At 36.4% G+C, this 16,899-nt stretch overlaps 1 protein-coding gene and 1 long non-coding RNA gene across 2 annotated transcripts in view; one reads left to right on the plus strand and one right to left on the minus strand.

Annotated features, from left to right (window-relative positions):
• The window catches only part of NEDD4 (NEDD4 E3 ubiquitin protein ligase), a 124,186-nt gene that overhangs the window by 19,592 nt on the left and 87,695 nt on the right, over positions 1-16,899 (plus strand). Inside the window, exons 3-4 of the mRNA XM_054565386.1 lie at positions 3,321-3,399; positions 3,493-3,531. Of these exons, the coding sequence (XP_054421361.1) occupies positions 3,321-3,399; positions 3,493-3,531 (118 nt within the window). The remainder of the gene's footprint in view (positions 1-3,320; positions 3,400-3,492; positions 3,532-16,899) is intronic.
• LOC129064225 (uncharacterized) overlaps positions 6,642-16,899 on the minus strand; it is a 35,871-nt gene continuing 25,613 nt past the window's right edge. Inside the window, exons 2-3 of the long non-coding RNA XR_008528426.1 lie at positions 7,240-7,503; positions 6,642-6,692 (exon numbers count right to left, since the gene is read on the minus strand). This is a non-coding gene — a long non-coding RNA (uncharacterized LOC129064225). The remainder of the gene's footprint in view (positions 6,693-7,239; positions 7,504-16,899) is intronic.

Consider the following 16,899-nt stretch of genomic DNA (forward strand, 5'->3'; position numbering starts at 1 on the left):
AAGCTTCAATCAAGTTATTGGCCAGGACCCTGGCCTCATCTGAGGCTTGTTTGGGCTTCCAAGCACATGTGGTTGTTGTTAGCATTCAGTTCCCTGCAGGCTGCCAGGCCGAGGGCTTCAGTTTCTTTCTGGCTGTCAGCCAGAGGCCACCCTAAGTTCCTTGCCATATGGCCTTCTCCATATGGCAGCTCACAGGTTAGAAGCATGTCTCTTCAGAAATAGCAAAGGAGAGTCTCCTAGGAAGATGAGTTACAATCTTATGTAATGCAGTCACACATATTTTGTCACTTTTGCTGGAATGTATTGATTGGAATTCATAGGTCCTTCCCACATTTAAGAGGAGTGTAACATAAAGGGCATGGACATTAGGGCATGGGGCTAACAGGAGGTACCCTAGAATCTATCTGCCGTAATATGCTGGGCCATAAAACAATAACTCAGACAACTGCTTAATCATGTTGTCTGCAAATACAGCTCTCTTCCTTTTCAGCCTGTGAACTTTTATTTCTTTTTCTTGCAATATTACATTACTAGGCTGTCCAGTAGTGTTGAATTAAATTTGAAAGCAGACAACCTTGTCTTATTCTTGAAAAGGAATTACATTCTTTTCAAGTGCACATGGTCCATTCACCAACATAGACCATGTGTAGGGTCATAGGCAAGTCTCGGGAGTTTTGGAAAGATTAAAATTATATATAGGATGTTCTCTGATAACAATGCAATTAAGTTAGAAACCAATAACATTAAGATATCTAGAAAAACGCCAAGTATCAAATATACCTCTAAACAATCTATAGGCCAAAGGAGAAATCACAAGAGAAATTAGAAAACATTTCAAACAGAATGAAAATGAAAATACAGTAATATCAAATTTTGTAGGGTGCAGCTAAAGTAATATTTAAATAAAAGTTGAGAGTTTTAAAATGTTTAACTTAGAAAAGGAGCAGGATCTAAAAGAATGATGAGTTCCAATCTTAAGAAATTAGAAAAAAAGAGCAAATTAGTTCTAAATTGAGTAGAAAGATGAAAATAAGAATAAAGTGAAATAGTGAAATAGGCAGTGACAGAAAAAAATCATTGAAGTCAGAAGCTTGTTCTTTGAAGGGATCAGTAAAAATTTTAAACTTCTAGTTAGACTAATCAAGAATCACAGAAGAAATAGAAAACTTGAATGGCCCTATGTTGAACAGTATATAACAATATATGACCAGGTGGGAGTTTTCCTCATAGTGCAAGATTTGCTCAACATTTAAAAAAAATCAACTTAATTCATCATATTAATATAGTACAGAAGAAAAAACACATGATCGTTTCATTAAATGTAGAAGGTGCATTTGACAAAATCCAAAACACTCATATATGATAAAAATACTCAGAAAACTAAGAATAAAATGCAAGATTGGTTTAATACCTGAAAATTAATCAATGTAGTTCACCATATTAATAGAATAAAAGAAAAAGACATGATCAATTCAATAAAAGCAGAAAAAGCATCTGACAAAATTTAATACCATTCAGGAAAGAAATGGTTAGCAAACCAGGGACAGATTTCAATCTTCTAAACCTGACCAAGGTTATCTGTGAAAAACCTGTAGCTAACATCAACGTAGTCATGATGGTCTGAAAGCTTTCTACTTAAACTCAAGAATAAGACAAGGTTGTCTGCTTTCAAATTTAATTCAACATTACTGGACAGCCTAGTGATGTAATATTGCAAGAAAAAGAAATAAAAGTACACAGGCTGAAAAGGAAGAAAGCTGTATTTGCAGACAACATGATTATATTCGTAGAAAACCCTAAGGAATCTACAAAAATGCTGCTAGAACTAATAAGATACAAGGCCATAAGATACAAAGTCATTATACCAAAATCAGTTATATTTCTATATGCTATCAATGAACAATTGGAAAATAAATTTTTAAAATATCCATTTACAATAGTATAAAAATTTTAAAAACTTAGAAATAAATTTAACAAAACATTTGTGAGAACCATGCACTGAAAAACTACAAAACATTACAGAGGACAATTGAAAATCTAAATCAATGGGTAGGCATACCATGTTCATGGATTTGAAGATTCATTATTGCTAGAGTGGTATTTCTCTCCAAATTGACTAGATTTGGCACAATCCCAGTTAAAATTCCAATCTTAAGAAATTAGAAAAAGAGAGCAAATTAATTCTAAAGTAAGTAGAAGGGTGAAAATAATGATAAAGTGAAATAGTGAAATGGACATTAAAAAAATCATTGAAATTAGAAGGTTGTTCTTTGAAGGGATCAATAAAAATTTTAAACTTCTAGCTAGACTAATCAAGAACCACAGAAGAAATAGAAAACTTGAATAGGCCTATGTGAACAGTATATAACAATATATGACCAGGTGGGAGTTTTCCTCGTAATGCAAGATTTGCTCAACCATAAAAGAAAGTGTGAACCATAAAAGAGAGAAAAATGTTGAAATGGACAGCACGAAGATTAAAAACTTCTGTTGTTTGAAAGACACATTTAAGAAGAGGACAAAGCACCCTGCCTGGTGTGGTTCAGTTGGTTGGGCATCTTCCTGCAAAACGAACAGGTCAACAGTTCAATTCCCGGTCTGGGCACATGCCTGGGTTGTGGGTTTGGTCCAATTTATGTTTCTCTCCCTCTCTTTCTCCCTCCTATCTCCCCTCTCTAAAAATAAATACATTCTTTTTAAAGGACAAAGCAAACCACAGATAGGGAGAAAATATTTTCAAAACATGTATCTGTCAAAGGTCTTCAACTCATAATATATAATGACCACTTACAATCAATAATAATACAATAAAAAGGCCAGTTCAAAATGAGCAAAAATCTTGATTTTCCTTCTCCATGGCTCTTTGTAAAAGGAGTTATATAACATAATTATTTTGAACCAAAAGCACTTTGCCTTTTTTGTAAAAAGACTTTACACCCATGAGATAACTTGGAACACCCTGAGGGCTTGTAAAGCTAGTTCTCAAAAACCATTGAACTAACCATCTTAACCCAAAAGAAGAAAGAACATAATAAAAAACAATCAAAAAATTTTAAAAATCTAAAAATGTTGGAAATCATTAAGTTGTGGCTAAAAGGTGTTCTTTGTCATTCTTTGTCTCTTTCACTAACATGGTACTTTAGCTTTTTAACGAGAAGCAAAAATTACTATACTTATCTACCCCTTCCTAAGAAACCCTTAACTTTTAATTGTAAGAAATAACTGTAGAAATTGTTAACAAGAAAAACTATGATTTTTATAGCCTGAATAGTATAAGTTTGGGAATAAACAATAATTAATTTTTTTCTTAATTTTAACAGTGATCCTTATGTGAGAGTGACGTTATATGACCCAATGAAAGGAGTTTTAACAAGTGTGCAAACGAAAACCATTAAAAAGGTCAGACCTAGCAGGATTCAAAAAATTTTTAAATATACTCTTTTATATGACAAAATATAAAAAATTAGTTATGTTATGTTTATTGTCTTTTAGACTTTGAATCCAAAATGGAATGAAGAAATATTATTCAGAGTAAGTATGCATTTTATTTCATTAAAACAGAAAAAAAAATTTCTTAATAGTTAGAATAACTTCTCACTTATAATATTCTAAAATGCATCTTATAAGAATTTGTCTAGATTTTTGAAAATTTAAATAGTTAAACTTAGTTCTTCTCAAGATAAATGGTCCTGGAACCATTTACTTTATTATGAAAAACCATATGTGTAAGGTAATGAAGAGGTAAAAGATCATTGTAAACCTGGAGTTATTTTATCCTAATTTAATTCTGATTTAAAGAGTATCTGGTGTGCTTATTCCAATTTAACACATTTTCATGCTTTCCCTTAAAGATTATGCAATATTTGTGTCTCTCAGTCATTTATTAAATAGACTGCTCCAGGTGAGAGATGATGAGGGCCTGCCAAAAAATGGATACCTTCCTTCCTTCAACCTTCAAGCACAATTCCCACCTTCCCCCTTATGCTGCCTCACTGTACCCTAAGAGCAACTCCAGCCAGCAGTTATTCCAGGCTTCTTGGAGGGCCCTCAAACTGGGAAGTCTCCTTATGCCTATCTGTCAGAGTCCTTAACCTCATGTTATGCACAACTGTAAAGCTATTAAGGATTTTAGCGGGATCCAATTTCACAACATAATAATATTCAACATGTATCCGAAATTATTTTATATACAACAAACCATGAAAATATGACCAATTCTCAAAAGAAAAGACAGTCAATAAATGCAAATTCTAAGATGACCCAGATATTGGAATATTCAGTAAAACCCTATAAAGCAGATATTTTAACTATTATAACTATGCTCCATGATGTAAAGACAAGTACTCTTGTAATGGATGGGAAGATAGATATTCTCAGCAGAGAAATATAAGCCATAGAGAAGAATGAATAGAAATACTAAAACAAGAATATAATATCTGAAATTTTTTAAAAAATTACTAGATGAGCTCAATAACATAATGGAAGTAACATCAAAACGAATCAGTGAACTTGAAAATAACCAGTAGAAATTACCTAATTTAAAGAACAGAAAATAAAGATTGAAAAAAACTAGTAGAGCCTGAGAGAACCTGTGGACAATATTAAAGAGTCTAATATTTGAGTCACTAAAGTCTCAGAAGAGGAAAAAGACATTGTGAAAAAAATATTTGAAGAAATAACAGTCAAATTTTCAAATTTGGTGAAAGATACGCATTTATAGATTAAAGAAGTTCAGTGAAACCCAGAGTACATGCAGAGAAAAGTATGTTCAGACACAAAATCTAATTGCTGAAATCAAATAAAAAGAAGAAATCTTGAAAGCAGCCAGGGAAAATGACACATTATACACAGGAGAAAGATGATTCCAATAACTGTGATAAAATTGTCTAAGATATGAAAGGGAAAAAAGAACAGTCAACTCAGAATTCTATATTTAAATAAGATATTCTTCAGGAATGACAGTACAGTATTTGAAGCTGAGGAAAAATAAGATAATTTATTGCCAGTAGACTTGCTCTAAAGAAAATGCTAAAGGAACTTATTTAGGTTAAAGATAAATGATATCAGTAGTAAATTTAAGCCTTCAGAAACAAAGGAAAAGCAACGGAAATAATAAATAATCTGTAATCATAATAGACTATTTTTCTCTTGAGTTTTTCTCTTTAATTGTAATAGACTTTTTTTCTCTTGAGTTCCTTAAAATATATATGGCTGTTGAAAGCAAAGATTATAACATTGGTAAGATTTTTAATTTATGTAGTTGTAATACATATTACAACCATAACATAAAAGAGTCAGGGTAACATGAACTTTATGGTTATAGGGCTTCTACATTTTACTTCAAGTGGTTCAATATTAACTATAAGAAGGTTAAGTATATATATTGTAATTTCTAGTGCAACTACTAAAAACTAATAAAGACATATAGCCAAAAAGCCAATAACAAACAAAAAACAAAGCAAATTCATCAAGAAGCCATAAGAATTCTGTATGTGCATCTAACATCAATGCTTCAAAATCATAAAGCAATAAATGATAGAAATGAAAGGAGAAATTGTCAAATACACCATTTAACTTAGAGAATTCACCACTCTCAGTATTAAGGGACAGTAGAAGTAGACAAAAGTCAATTGGTGGAAATAGACCAAAAAATTCAGTAAAATATAGAAATGCTGAACAACACTATAAAATAAGTTTTACCTACTAGACATTCACAGACTGTCCACCCCAACAATAGACTACCTAGTCTTTTCAATTACATGTGAAATATTAACTGAGGAAGCTGGGCCAAAAACTAAACCTTAACGATTTTAAAAGAATTAAATCATGTAAAGTATGATATATGACTGCGATATAATTAAAGTAGGAATCAATACACAAATATATCTGAAAAATCCCCAAATATTTGGAAGTAAGACAACATACTGCTAAATAACCCATGGGTCAGATAAGAATCTCCCAGGAAATTAAAAATATTTTAACAGAATGAAATACAAATACATTAAAGTTTGTAGAATACAACTAAATCAGTGCTTAGAAGGAAACATATAGCATCACATTACATTAGAGAAGAAGAAAGATCTTGGACCATTAATCTAAGTTTCCACTTAGAAAGTAGCATCATTCTAGAACCTATTGCCATTAAATGGATAATACAGGATACTATGAACAACTCTGTTCTCCTATTCACTAGCTTAGATGAAATGAACCAATTCTTTTAAAGACACATGCTACCAAAATTTTAATAAGTAAATTACCTGAAAAGTCCTGTATCTCTTCAAGAATTGCCTTTGAAGTTAAAAACCTCCAAACAAGGAAAACTTAAAGCCCAGATGGTTTTTCTGTTAAATTCTACCATATGTTTAAGGGATAAATAATTTCAATTTCTACATAATGCCCTTTTGAAAATAGAATAGGAAGGAACACGTCCCAATTCATTCATGATGCCAGCATTACCCTGATACCAAAACTAGACAAAGACTTTATAAGGAGATAAACTGTAGCCCTTGCTGGTGTGGGTCAGTTAGTTGGAATGTTGTCCCATATACCGAAAAGTCAAGAGTTTGATTCCTGGTCAGGGTACATACCTAGGTTGCAGGTTCAGTCCCCCGTTGGGGCATGTACAGGAGGCAGCTGATCAGTCTTTCTCTCTCATTTGATGTTTCTCTCCCTCTCTCCCTCCTTTCCCATCTCTGTAAAATCAATAAGCATGTCTTCAGGTGAGGATTAAAAAGAAAAGATGTAATTGTAGACCACTCATTAACCCTCATGACCATAGCAATATTTGTGGTTAAGTTTACTAAATGGGACCCCTTATATTCTGCAAAGGCCAGAAATTTGTCCTCAAATTACTTCTGGGTGTAAGTTTGCCTTTCCTATAAGACGAATCTCAGCCAGCTCAACAATCTTACAGAATGTGTGTTCCATAAAGATGGGAATCCACATGACATTTTATCCTCGCAGGGCACCCAATTCACAGAGAAGGAGATGCAGGAATGAGTCCTTGACCGTGGGATCCATTGGTCACATCACCTGCCACACCAGAAGCAGGCAGCCTCATAGAGCTGGGATAGCCTACTGAAGGCACAACTGAAGCACCACTGTGGAGGCAATACTCTGCAAAGATGGGATGCCAGTTTATTCATTAAATCAGAGACCTCAATATGAGGCTGTGTTCGTAGCAGAAAGTATACATGGACCCAGGAACAAAGGAGTAGAAGTAGGAGTGGCCCCACTTACCATAATTGGCAAAGACCCAGAGGAGGATTAATGTGCTTCTCATCCCTGGAACTCTGGGCTCTGCTGAGTTAGGAGTCCAACTTGCCAAAGGGAGTATGCTTTCCAATGGATGTAGCAAGGGTCCTATCAAACCAGTCCGCAGCTGCTGCGAGGGTACTCTGGACTCCTTGTATTCAGGAAACAGCAGGCAAATGGGGCTATTACTTGGTTCACCTTACAGGTAGTCATTCCCCCAGGATCTGTCTGGTTTCTGCAGGGATCAGACTGGAGAATTAAATGAACATATTATGGGAGCCACATTCGTATCCTTTAGGTCTTTTCTGGTGGTACTTATCCCTAATACGCCCACAAGGTTGCAATATTTTTGTTTGGTTTTTTTAAACAACTTTATTGAGATATAATTCACATAACATACAAAATGCTCAACATATACCGTTCAGTTGTTTTTAGTGCACAGAACTGTGTAGCCATCACCAAAATCATTTTTTGAACATTTTCTTCACCCCAAAAGAAACCCCATACATACAAGCTGTCACCCCTTTTTCCTGCAACACCTGCCCCTCTCCCATACAACCACCAATCTGCTTCTGTCTCTTAGATTCGCCTATTTTGTATACGTTGTATAAATGGTATCATACAATATGTGGTCCTTTGTGTCTAACTTCTTTCACTTAGCATAATGTTTTTAAGGTTTAATCATGGTATAGCGTGTATCAGTACATCATTTCTTTTTACTGCCAAATAATTTTCCACTGTATGAATAATCACACTTTATGTATCAGTTGATGGACATCTGAGTTCTTTCCGCTTTTTAACTATGATGACTAATGGTGCTATGAACATAACTTGTGTACAAGTTTTTGTGTGGACATAGATTTTCACTTGGAGAGGTATATACCTAGATGTGGGATTTCTGGATCATATAATGAGCTGCCAAGCAGTTTTCCAAGATGGCTGTACCATATTACATTCCCGCCAACAGTGGATGAGAGTTCTGATTTCTCCACATTTTCATCAATACTTGTTATTATCTGTGTCTTTTTATTATAGCTCTCCTTGTGGGTGTGAAGTGGTACCTAAATGCGGTTCTGATTTGCATTTTCCTATGGTTAAGGACATTGAGCATCTTTTCACAAGCTCATTTTCCAGTTGTCTATCTTCTTTGGATAAATGTCTGTTCAGATCTTTTGCCTGTTTTATAATTGGATTATTTGTCTTTTTGTTATTAAGTTGTTGTAGTTATTTATATTTTTAAATTACAAGTTCCTTGTCAGATACATGGTTTGCAAAAGTTTTCTTCCATTCTGTAGGCTATCCTTTAATGTTATTGATGGTGTCCTTTGAAGCACAAAAGTTTTTAATTTTGATTAAAAATTAGCTATTTTTCTATTATTTATCTATTGTTCTTGTCTGTTGCTTGTGCTTTTGCTGTCATTTCTAATTGATATTGCCTTAGTTTTACTATATTGACCAGAGATAGGACAGTTCAGAAGCTTTCCCTTGGCCTTCTCACTGTGAGCCCTAATCCCACAAGCCACGATGGTGGCGGTAGTAAGGAAATCCAACTTCCAGATGTCAATCCCAATTTTACACTTGAAAACCAGGGGAAAAACTCTGGGTGGATCCATAGACCCTGTGGACTCTGTAAATGCTGAACTTTAGGCAGGACTCCATTTATTATCTGGTCCCTGCAAGTCCTTGCCCTAGTAGGGAAGCCATGATGATGCTTTGGGTTTCTAGGTGTCAACATAGACCCTGTATCCAACGGTCTTCAGTTTGTCTGAGTATTCGTTTTCCTCCTTGTTCATTCCACCCAAGTAAATGGCCATAGTCCTTTGGAGGAGGAGGGGAGAAATCACTACAACACACACCTCCTGAAGTGAGGCAGAGTCCTTCCTTCTAAGGACTAGGTCACTTCTCCAGCTGATGGGCTTTGGATCAGACTATTGGCTCAAACTGGGGAACTGGACAAAGGATTGTGATTTTTTTAATTGGGAAACTCTCCTTAGCCACTCACTCATCCATTGTTGTCTTCTCACGATTGTATGTGTCAAGCCAGGTCAGCTTCACTGTCCCTCTCATCTGTCTGGTCATTGTAATAATTGCAGCCTCCTTGATTCTGGCAGTGAAGTGCCACCAGCTGGCCCCTAGAACTGGAGAAGGGGAGGATCATCTCTTTGCATGACTATTGAGGAGCCCACCTCTGTGACCTCCTCTCTGCCATCAGTCCTAGCATGCCGGAGAGAGCCACCACTGCACTTCTTGGTGGTGCCGCTGCCCCTCTCTCCAGCACACGCCTGATGGCTATGGTTAATGGTGTGTCCTCTGGGCACAAAAATCTGATAGGTATTTTGTATCTCGTCCTGCTGTGGTCACTTTCATTGACCTTTTAATTCCTCTGCCATCTGCCAGGGCAACTCAGGCATTTCTACGTGGCTCATTATTTTTTCAGGTTTCTAGGAGTCACCCTGGCAGCAAGTTTGCCTCATCTGGGGTCCTCAACAGGATGTTAAATCCCAAGTCAATGAAATCTTGCTTATCCAGTCATGTTTCCGCTCCATTGATCAAGTATTATAGTCTCCGGGGTATTTCTCTGGCTCCTGCTAGTGCATGCTCTTTCATTCTTGAAGCTGCTTCCAAATGTAATAATCTCTTTCATCTTTATCAGGCCCAGCTGGGTTATGCTGGGATTTGACACTGGTTAATTATCTTGGTAGTCAGAAGAGAAGTTATAGAAACTCCTGAGGAGAGACCCCTTTTCCTTGCGGGGATGAAGTGTCAGCAGTGTCTTCCTGCCCACAGGCTTCTGGGGGAAGTGCTAACTCTTGCTACAGAGGGATGGGCTACTCTGCCAGCTCTGAGGGTTAGGGACCTACAGAACCAAAACCTCAGGCGTATTCAACCTCAGGCGTACTTTTTTTTTTTTTTTTTAAGAGAATGAGCGAGCTTTCTAGCTGGGAAAATATTTTAATTTAGCGAGCTTAAATAATTTACCCATAGTGATGAAAAAGCCCTTGAGTCAGATTCTGAAACCCTCTCTCTGCCTGTATCATAAAATTTCACAAAAATGTAATATGGACCATACATGACTTTCTTGGTTAAAATAGTAAAGACAAGAATAAAACAAATCTACCTACTTCACTTTCAGGTGTTTTTCTCCCAAATGTATCCTCTAGATGTCTTAGGCAGACTGTACATTTATGTATGCTTTATTTTACTTAATGAACTTCAGCACCCTATGGAAGCAGTAAGAGTAATGAGAACAGTAAGGTTATTTAAACTGCTTCCTCATTATCCCTCTCATGGTCAGTAGTAAAGTTTATTTGAAAAACGAGGAAGACAGTGCTATAGCCTAGAGGCAACTGGGAAGGGAGGGGGTTCAGAGAATCAAAGAATATGGCTTTGGAGAGATAGTCAAGTCATACTGGAAATGTACGGAGTCTAACTCCAAACTTGTACCCTCCTCCCTGGCTTCAGGCTTCGATACTCCCTGATCCTCCCAGATCACCCAGATCCTCCCACTGCACACATCAGGGTCCCAGGTTTTCTCAGCCAGGGCCCCGACTTGAGCATATTAGATCTGCCGTGGCTGAGCATTTAAATGTCTGTGAGCTCTGCACCTCTGTCACATTTGAAACTGCTCCTCAGTTGTGTCCCCTTCTCTACTCCAGGAGATGCAGTCCTCTTTCTGAGATACCAGAGAGGCCCTCTGTCTCTCATATTTAACCTTTAGCTCTTTGAGTATCCATAATTTCTCACTATTTCTCTGTAGGTCAGTGACACAGCGTAGTAATAACTAGCCAACTCCATTGTTTTTGCAGGTATTGTTCTGCCTATATCTTTGAAGTGCCCTGAACATCACACTGGCAAGGGTGTTCCCCTCCAGCAGGAGATATCCCCAGGACACCACTGGAGAAATATTTAGGAACTGAGTCACCACCTTATGGCTGGGACTTTGTGTCCCACATTCAGCTCAGGATGGGGAAGGGAGCTCCTGGCCTGGCAGGTGAACTTGGGCTGGTCCTAAAACCCCCTGCCCATACCATCAGCATTGGCTTGAGCCCTGTAAGAAACAGACACCAAGATGGGAGTAAATGTGAAGGTCAAAGATGGAAGATGCACAGGTGGGGAGAGCCTTCTCATCATAATGCAGGCCTAACACCTGTGCAAGGGGAGGTATGAAAAGACTGGAGAGGAAGAGACTTATATTGCAGCTCCATTCTTAGAAAGCCTCATCCAGTCTGATGGAGAGTTTCCCAGCAAAGACTGTCTGTTAGAGAAGTCCTGTGTTGGGCAAGAATGGCTGGGCTGTTGAAACCCAACTGTGGCAAGCAAGGAGAACGTAACGGGTAGATGCCAATGTACATGATCAACTTAGGGCTGTCAATCAACTATGCTGGTTCTGTTGAAAGAGATCTGAAAGAGATCGGAGTGGCTCAACTCTGGCTGTTACAATTGAGATGTTTAAGGATGTGTGTTATAATCCTCAGAGCAGCTACTAAGAAATTGAAATAAAATTATAGGTAAAAATCTAATAAAGGAAATAAAATGGAATACCAAGAAGTACTTGATTAATATTTTTAAGGGAAGAAAAGAGGAATAAAGACAAATAGGGAAAAAATAGAATGATGATAGTCATAAAAGCCAGCCATCTCAATAATTTTTTAAAAAGCAGGATTCAACTATATGATGCTTACAGAATATACAACCTGAGTATAAAGACACTGACAAGTTAAAAGTAAAAGTACAGAAAAAGATTTATCATGCAAATATGAAGCTAAAAAACCCCCAGACAAAACTCTGATGTGTTTGTCTTAAAATTGGATGAATTAGATTTCAGGATGAAGAGTATTACCAAAGATAAAGAGGCACATTTCATGATCATTAAAGGGCTTACTTATCAAGAAAATATACAATCCTAAATTTGAACCTAATGGAAGAGCTTCAGAATTATGAAGGAAAATTGAAAAGACTAAACAGGGGAATAAATAAATCCAGATAGTTGAAGATTTTGTTACTCCCCTCTCAATAATTGGTAAAATGACCAGGCAGAAAAAGTCAGTAAGTACATAAAATATTTGAAAAACACTATCAGTAAATTTAACCTGTTCGACATATATAGAACATTACTTCTAATATCTGAAAAATATACATTTTTATATGTCCATGGAACATCCACCAGGAGAGATCATACATGGGACCATAACAAGTCTGAATACATTTTAAAGGGCTTAGATTCAACAGAATATGTTCTCTGACTACAACAGAGCTAAGATAGAATTCAGCAATACAGATATATTTGGAAAATCCACAAATATTTGGAAATTAAGCAACATTTTAATTAAGCAGTGGCTTAAAAAAGAAATCATAAGAAAAATTAGAAATCATTTTAATTGATTGATAAAGCATAACATATCAAAATATGAGACAAACTAATTCAGTGCTTAGAGAAAAATTTACACCTTTGTATACTTATATGCAAAAGAAAAAAGGATAAAAGTCTATGATCTAAGTTTGTACCTTAAAAAAAATAGAGGGAAGGAAATAAGAATGGAAATTAATGAAATGGAACATGGATAAAAAGTAGACCAAATAAATGAAACCAGAGTGATTCTTTGATAAATCCTCCTAGTCCACATACGAGAGGGGAAAAATCTCAAGCAATATAAGGAATGAAAGGAATATGCTATAGAAAAATAAATAAATAAGGTAATATTATAGACAACTTGATGGCAATAATTTTAACAACTAAAATGAAAAAATACTTTAAAGCCCAAAAATATAGCAAAAACAGTATGCATAGAAATAGAAAATGTGGGTATCTGTTAGAGAAATTAAACTTGTAATTAAAAATGTTTTAATTAAAAAAATAGTTTGTTTATTTACAGGAAAGGGAGGGAGAAACAGAGGAAACATTGATGTGAGAGAGAAACATTGATTGGTAGCCTCTTGTTCGTGCCCAGCCAGGGACCCAACCTATAAGCCAGGCATGTGCCCTGACCAGGAATCAAGCCAGCGACCTTTAGCTTGTGAGATGGTGCCCAACCAACTGAGCCATACTGGTCAGGACAAAAATTTTTTAATTAAAAAAAATTAAAATTATAACTAGAAATCTTTCCATTATTTGTGATTAGAAAGGATGCTTGAACTTAAGTACTACTTTTGAATCAGAGATGCAACCACTAAAACAAGGAAGAAGGTCATTTATAAATGATAAACCAGGTTCACGACTCTACTGCTTTTTTTATAATTTTATTTTAGAGAGAGAGGAAGGTGGGGAGAAAGAGAGAGAGACATCAATGTGAGAGAGAGACATCAATGTGAGAGAGAAACATTGGTCAGTTGCCTTCCATAAGTGCCCTCACCGGGGATCAAACCCACAATGTAGGTGTGTGCCCTGACTGGGAATGAAACCCACAAGCTTTTGTTGTACAGAATGATGCTCCAACCAACTGAGCCACCCAGCCAGGGAAGGACTCTACTGCCTTTTACTCATTGTTTCTTTTACTGTAATTTCACTATTACCAAGTGTTCTAGCCAAAACTACTTTATTTTGGGATCATAGGCAGCATGTTTATTTTTATCAGAATTTTGCAAGTGTATTGAAAGGATAACTAGATAAACTTGAGTAGATCAATGCTAATTCATCACAACTAGATAAAGAACTGAAAATACGTGGTGACTTAGTACTTTCTGTACAAAGGACATTACTCTGTACCAAGTATGGGCCCCTACTTTCTTCTTTGTCACTTATTATTTATGCAGAGCACAAAATGTTTTCAATTGAATGTGTTCACATAAAAATATCTATTGAGATAATATACCACAGTAAAAGGTGGTTCATTTGGCATTTGTCCATATGGAAATTGTGGTCAGAAGTTGACAGGAGCCTTTATATTTCTGAAAAAACATGAAGCTCAAAGAAAGTTTTCTGGAGAACTGTTCTTGTTAGAGACAAAGAGGACAGACACTCCAAATTGAAGTTAGTGCTCAATAGCAAATAAAACCCCCCTTATAGTTGCTCACATGAGGCTAAGGGAGGCGAGTTACAGCACAGAAAAAAAGTCACATTAGGTGCAATGTGCACATTATGTATTCTGTGTAAGCGTAGTAGATGAACATATGAAAAGGGCAGCCCACTCCATTCCCTCTGTTCCCATGGTACTTGCTTTGTATCTTTAGCGTTCATGCTCATCATTTTACATTTACATAATGTGTATATATTCACATATATGTCTGTATTATATTACAGCACAATGTAACTTGTATGTAAGAGGCATTTTTATAAAGAGAAATAAAAATCAGCCATAATTTAATCTCCATAAAACCGCCACTGATTATGTGATCTGGTGTTTTTATCAATATATTTATACTCCTCCACCTACACACACACACACACACACACAGTTGGTGTGATATTTTTCTATACTTGTTTCCCAGGCACTTCGCTAATGCTGGTTAATGAGATGGCTACAGTCCCTACCCTCGATGAAGCTCACTGTCTACTGTGGAGCCCTATGAACAAGTTTCTCAAATAATTACCAGTGTGCTCAGCATTATGAAAGTAAAAACCAGGTGCTAGGGAGTGACTCTCCGGGGGATATTAGGGAATTTAGGGGATTCCCTAGATCTAGGAGATTTAGGAAAGGTCCCTGTAGGAAGTGTATCATTTGGGATGCTGGCAGCTTCAAGAGACAGATTTGAGGTAACAGGTAGGATTGTCTTGTAAACAATAGGTGCACTTATCATGTCTAATCACAAGAAGCACGTAGAGGAAAGGTGGCGACTGCAGCAGCAGAGTGGAGTCGCATCCGACCCCTCTCTGGGATTCTCTGGCTTTCTATTCATGGTCCCAAGATGCTTGAGTCAGTTCCAAACATCGCAACCTCATTCGATGATGTCCAGAGGCAGAAATGGAGAGTTTTCCCTTGTGTTTCTCTTAAAACTTTTCCAGAGGTTCCCCCAGGAGACCTTGATCCATATCCCTTTGGCCAGAATTGTGCCATGTGCTTACTTCTAACCCTGTCCTTGGTAGGGAGAATGGAGTGACTCTGAGGCTTAGAGGAATTAGGATTCAGCCCCTGGGAGGTGGCAAGTGGCTGTCGACCCTGACACATATTCCAGTATTTGAAGAAAATCAGAATTCTGTTGGCTAGGACAAAGAGGGGCACCCCATTAATAAGCCACTAAGTAAATTATGGTACATCCATGCAATGAAATCCACATCAGCTGTTTTATTTTTTACTTAATTTTTTTCACATCAGCTTTTTTGAAAGACAGATGTATATGTACTGGCAGAGCATTAGTTTCAAAATATGTTCAAGGCACAAAAGTGCAAAACGTTGTGTACATGTTACACCGTTTTGTATAAACATAAAAATTTATAAATGCCCTCTCAAATGCTGTTATTTGCAGAAAATACCTCTGGAAGGACCAAAAAAACTGTTTACAGTATTTTCTCCAAGGGTGGAACGAGGATAAGAGAGATTTATAGTTCACTATATATCTTTTTTACTGTTTGGTTTTTCTCCCATGGCTGTATATCTATTTTTTTAATCCTCACCCCAAGATATTTTTATTGATTTTAGAGAGAGAGGAAGGGGGTGGGGAGAGAGAGAGGAACATCGAAGTGAGAGAGAAACATCAATCAATTGCCTCCCTTATGTGCCCCTACTGGGGATAGAACCCTCAACCTTTTGGTGCACAGGACAACGCTTCAACCAGCCGAACCACCCGGCCAGCGCACATGGTTGTGTAGCTGTAATTTATTTTTAAATTTGTTGGCTATAAATAACTGTAGATAAACAAAGTAGAAAGACATAAAACCAGTAAATAAAAATGCTAAGGTACTTTCTATTAATATAATGCTTTATGATTGTAAAAATATTTATCTGTTTCATTTAACTTTTTACAGTTTTTGTTTTAGAATGTACTTAAAACATATGTCCACACAAAAACGTGTACATAAATGTTCATAGCATCATTATTCATAATAGTAAAAGGTAGAAACAACCCAGATGAATAGACAGATTGGGATTTATACAAACAGTTGAATGTTACCCAGTTATAAAGAGGAATGAAATACTGGCACATGCTACCACAGGGGTAAACCTTGAGAGCATTATGCCAAGTGAAAGAAGCCAATTACGAAAGACATAAAGAAGTCTATGATTCCACTTACATTAAATATCTAGAGTAAGCGAATCTGTGGAGGTAGAAAAGAGAGGTTGCCTGAGAAAGGGGAGGTTTAGAGGAAATTAGCAGTGTCTGCTAAAAGGTATTGCATTTCTTTTGGGGATGATAAAAATGTTTTACAGTTGTAACAGTGGTTGCACACTCTATGAATACACTAAAAACCACGGAATTGTGCACTTTCAATGGGTCATCTGTATGGTATGTGAATTATACATTAATAAAGCTATTTTTAAAAACATGCCTACATTGTTTTTTCCTGAATCCACCAGCTAAATTTCCAGGAACTTACTTCAGTTTTATTTTTTTTAATGAACAGCATGGAAATTGATATTTTTCTTCTTTCAAAATTGAGTTACTCCTCTGGCAAGTTTTATTTTCTACTCTGTGTATTTATGACTTACATACTTACCCTTTTTACAGAACACCTATCACCAGTGTTTTTTATTTTTGTTTCTCCTGCTTTCA

This window comes from Pteronotus mesoamericanus, unplaced genomic scaffold, assembly GCF_021234165.1.
Source record: "Pteronotus mesoamericanus isolate MK-2021 breed Mesoamerican mustached bat unplaced genomic scaffold, CSHL_Meso_final contig_164, whole genome shotgun sequence".
Taxonomy (NCBI): Eukaryota; Metazoa; Chordata; class Mammalia; order Chiroptera; family Mormoopidae; genus Pteronotus; species Pteronotus mesoamericanus.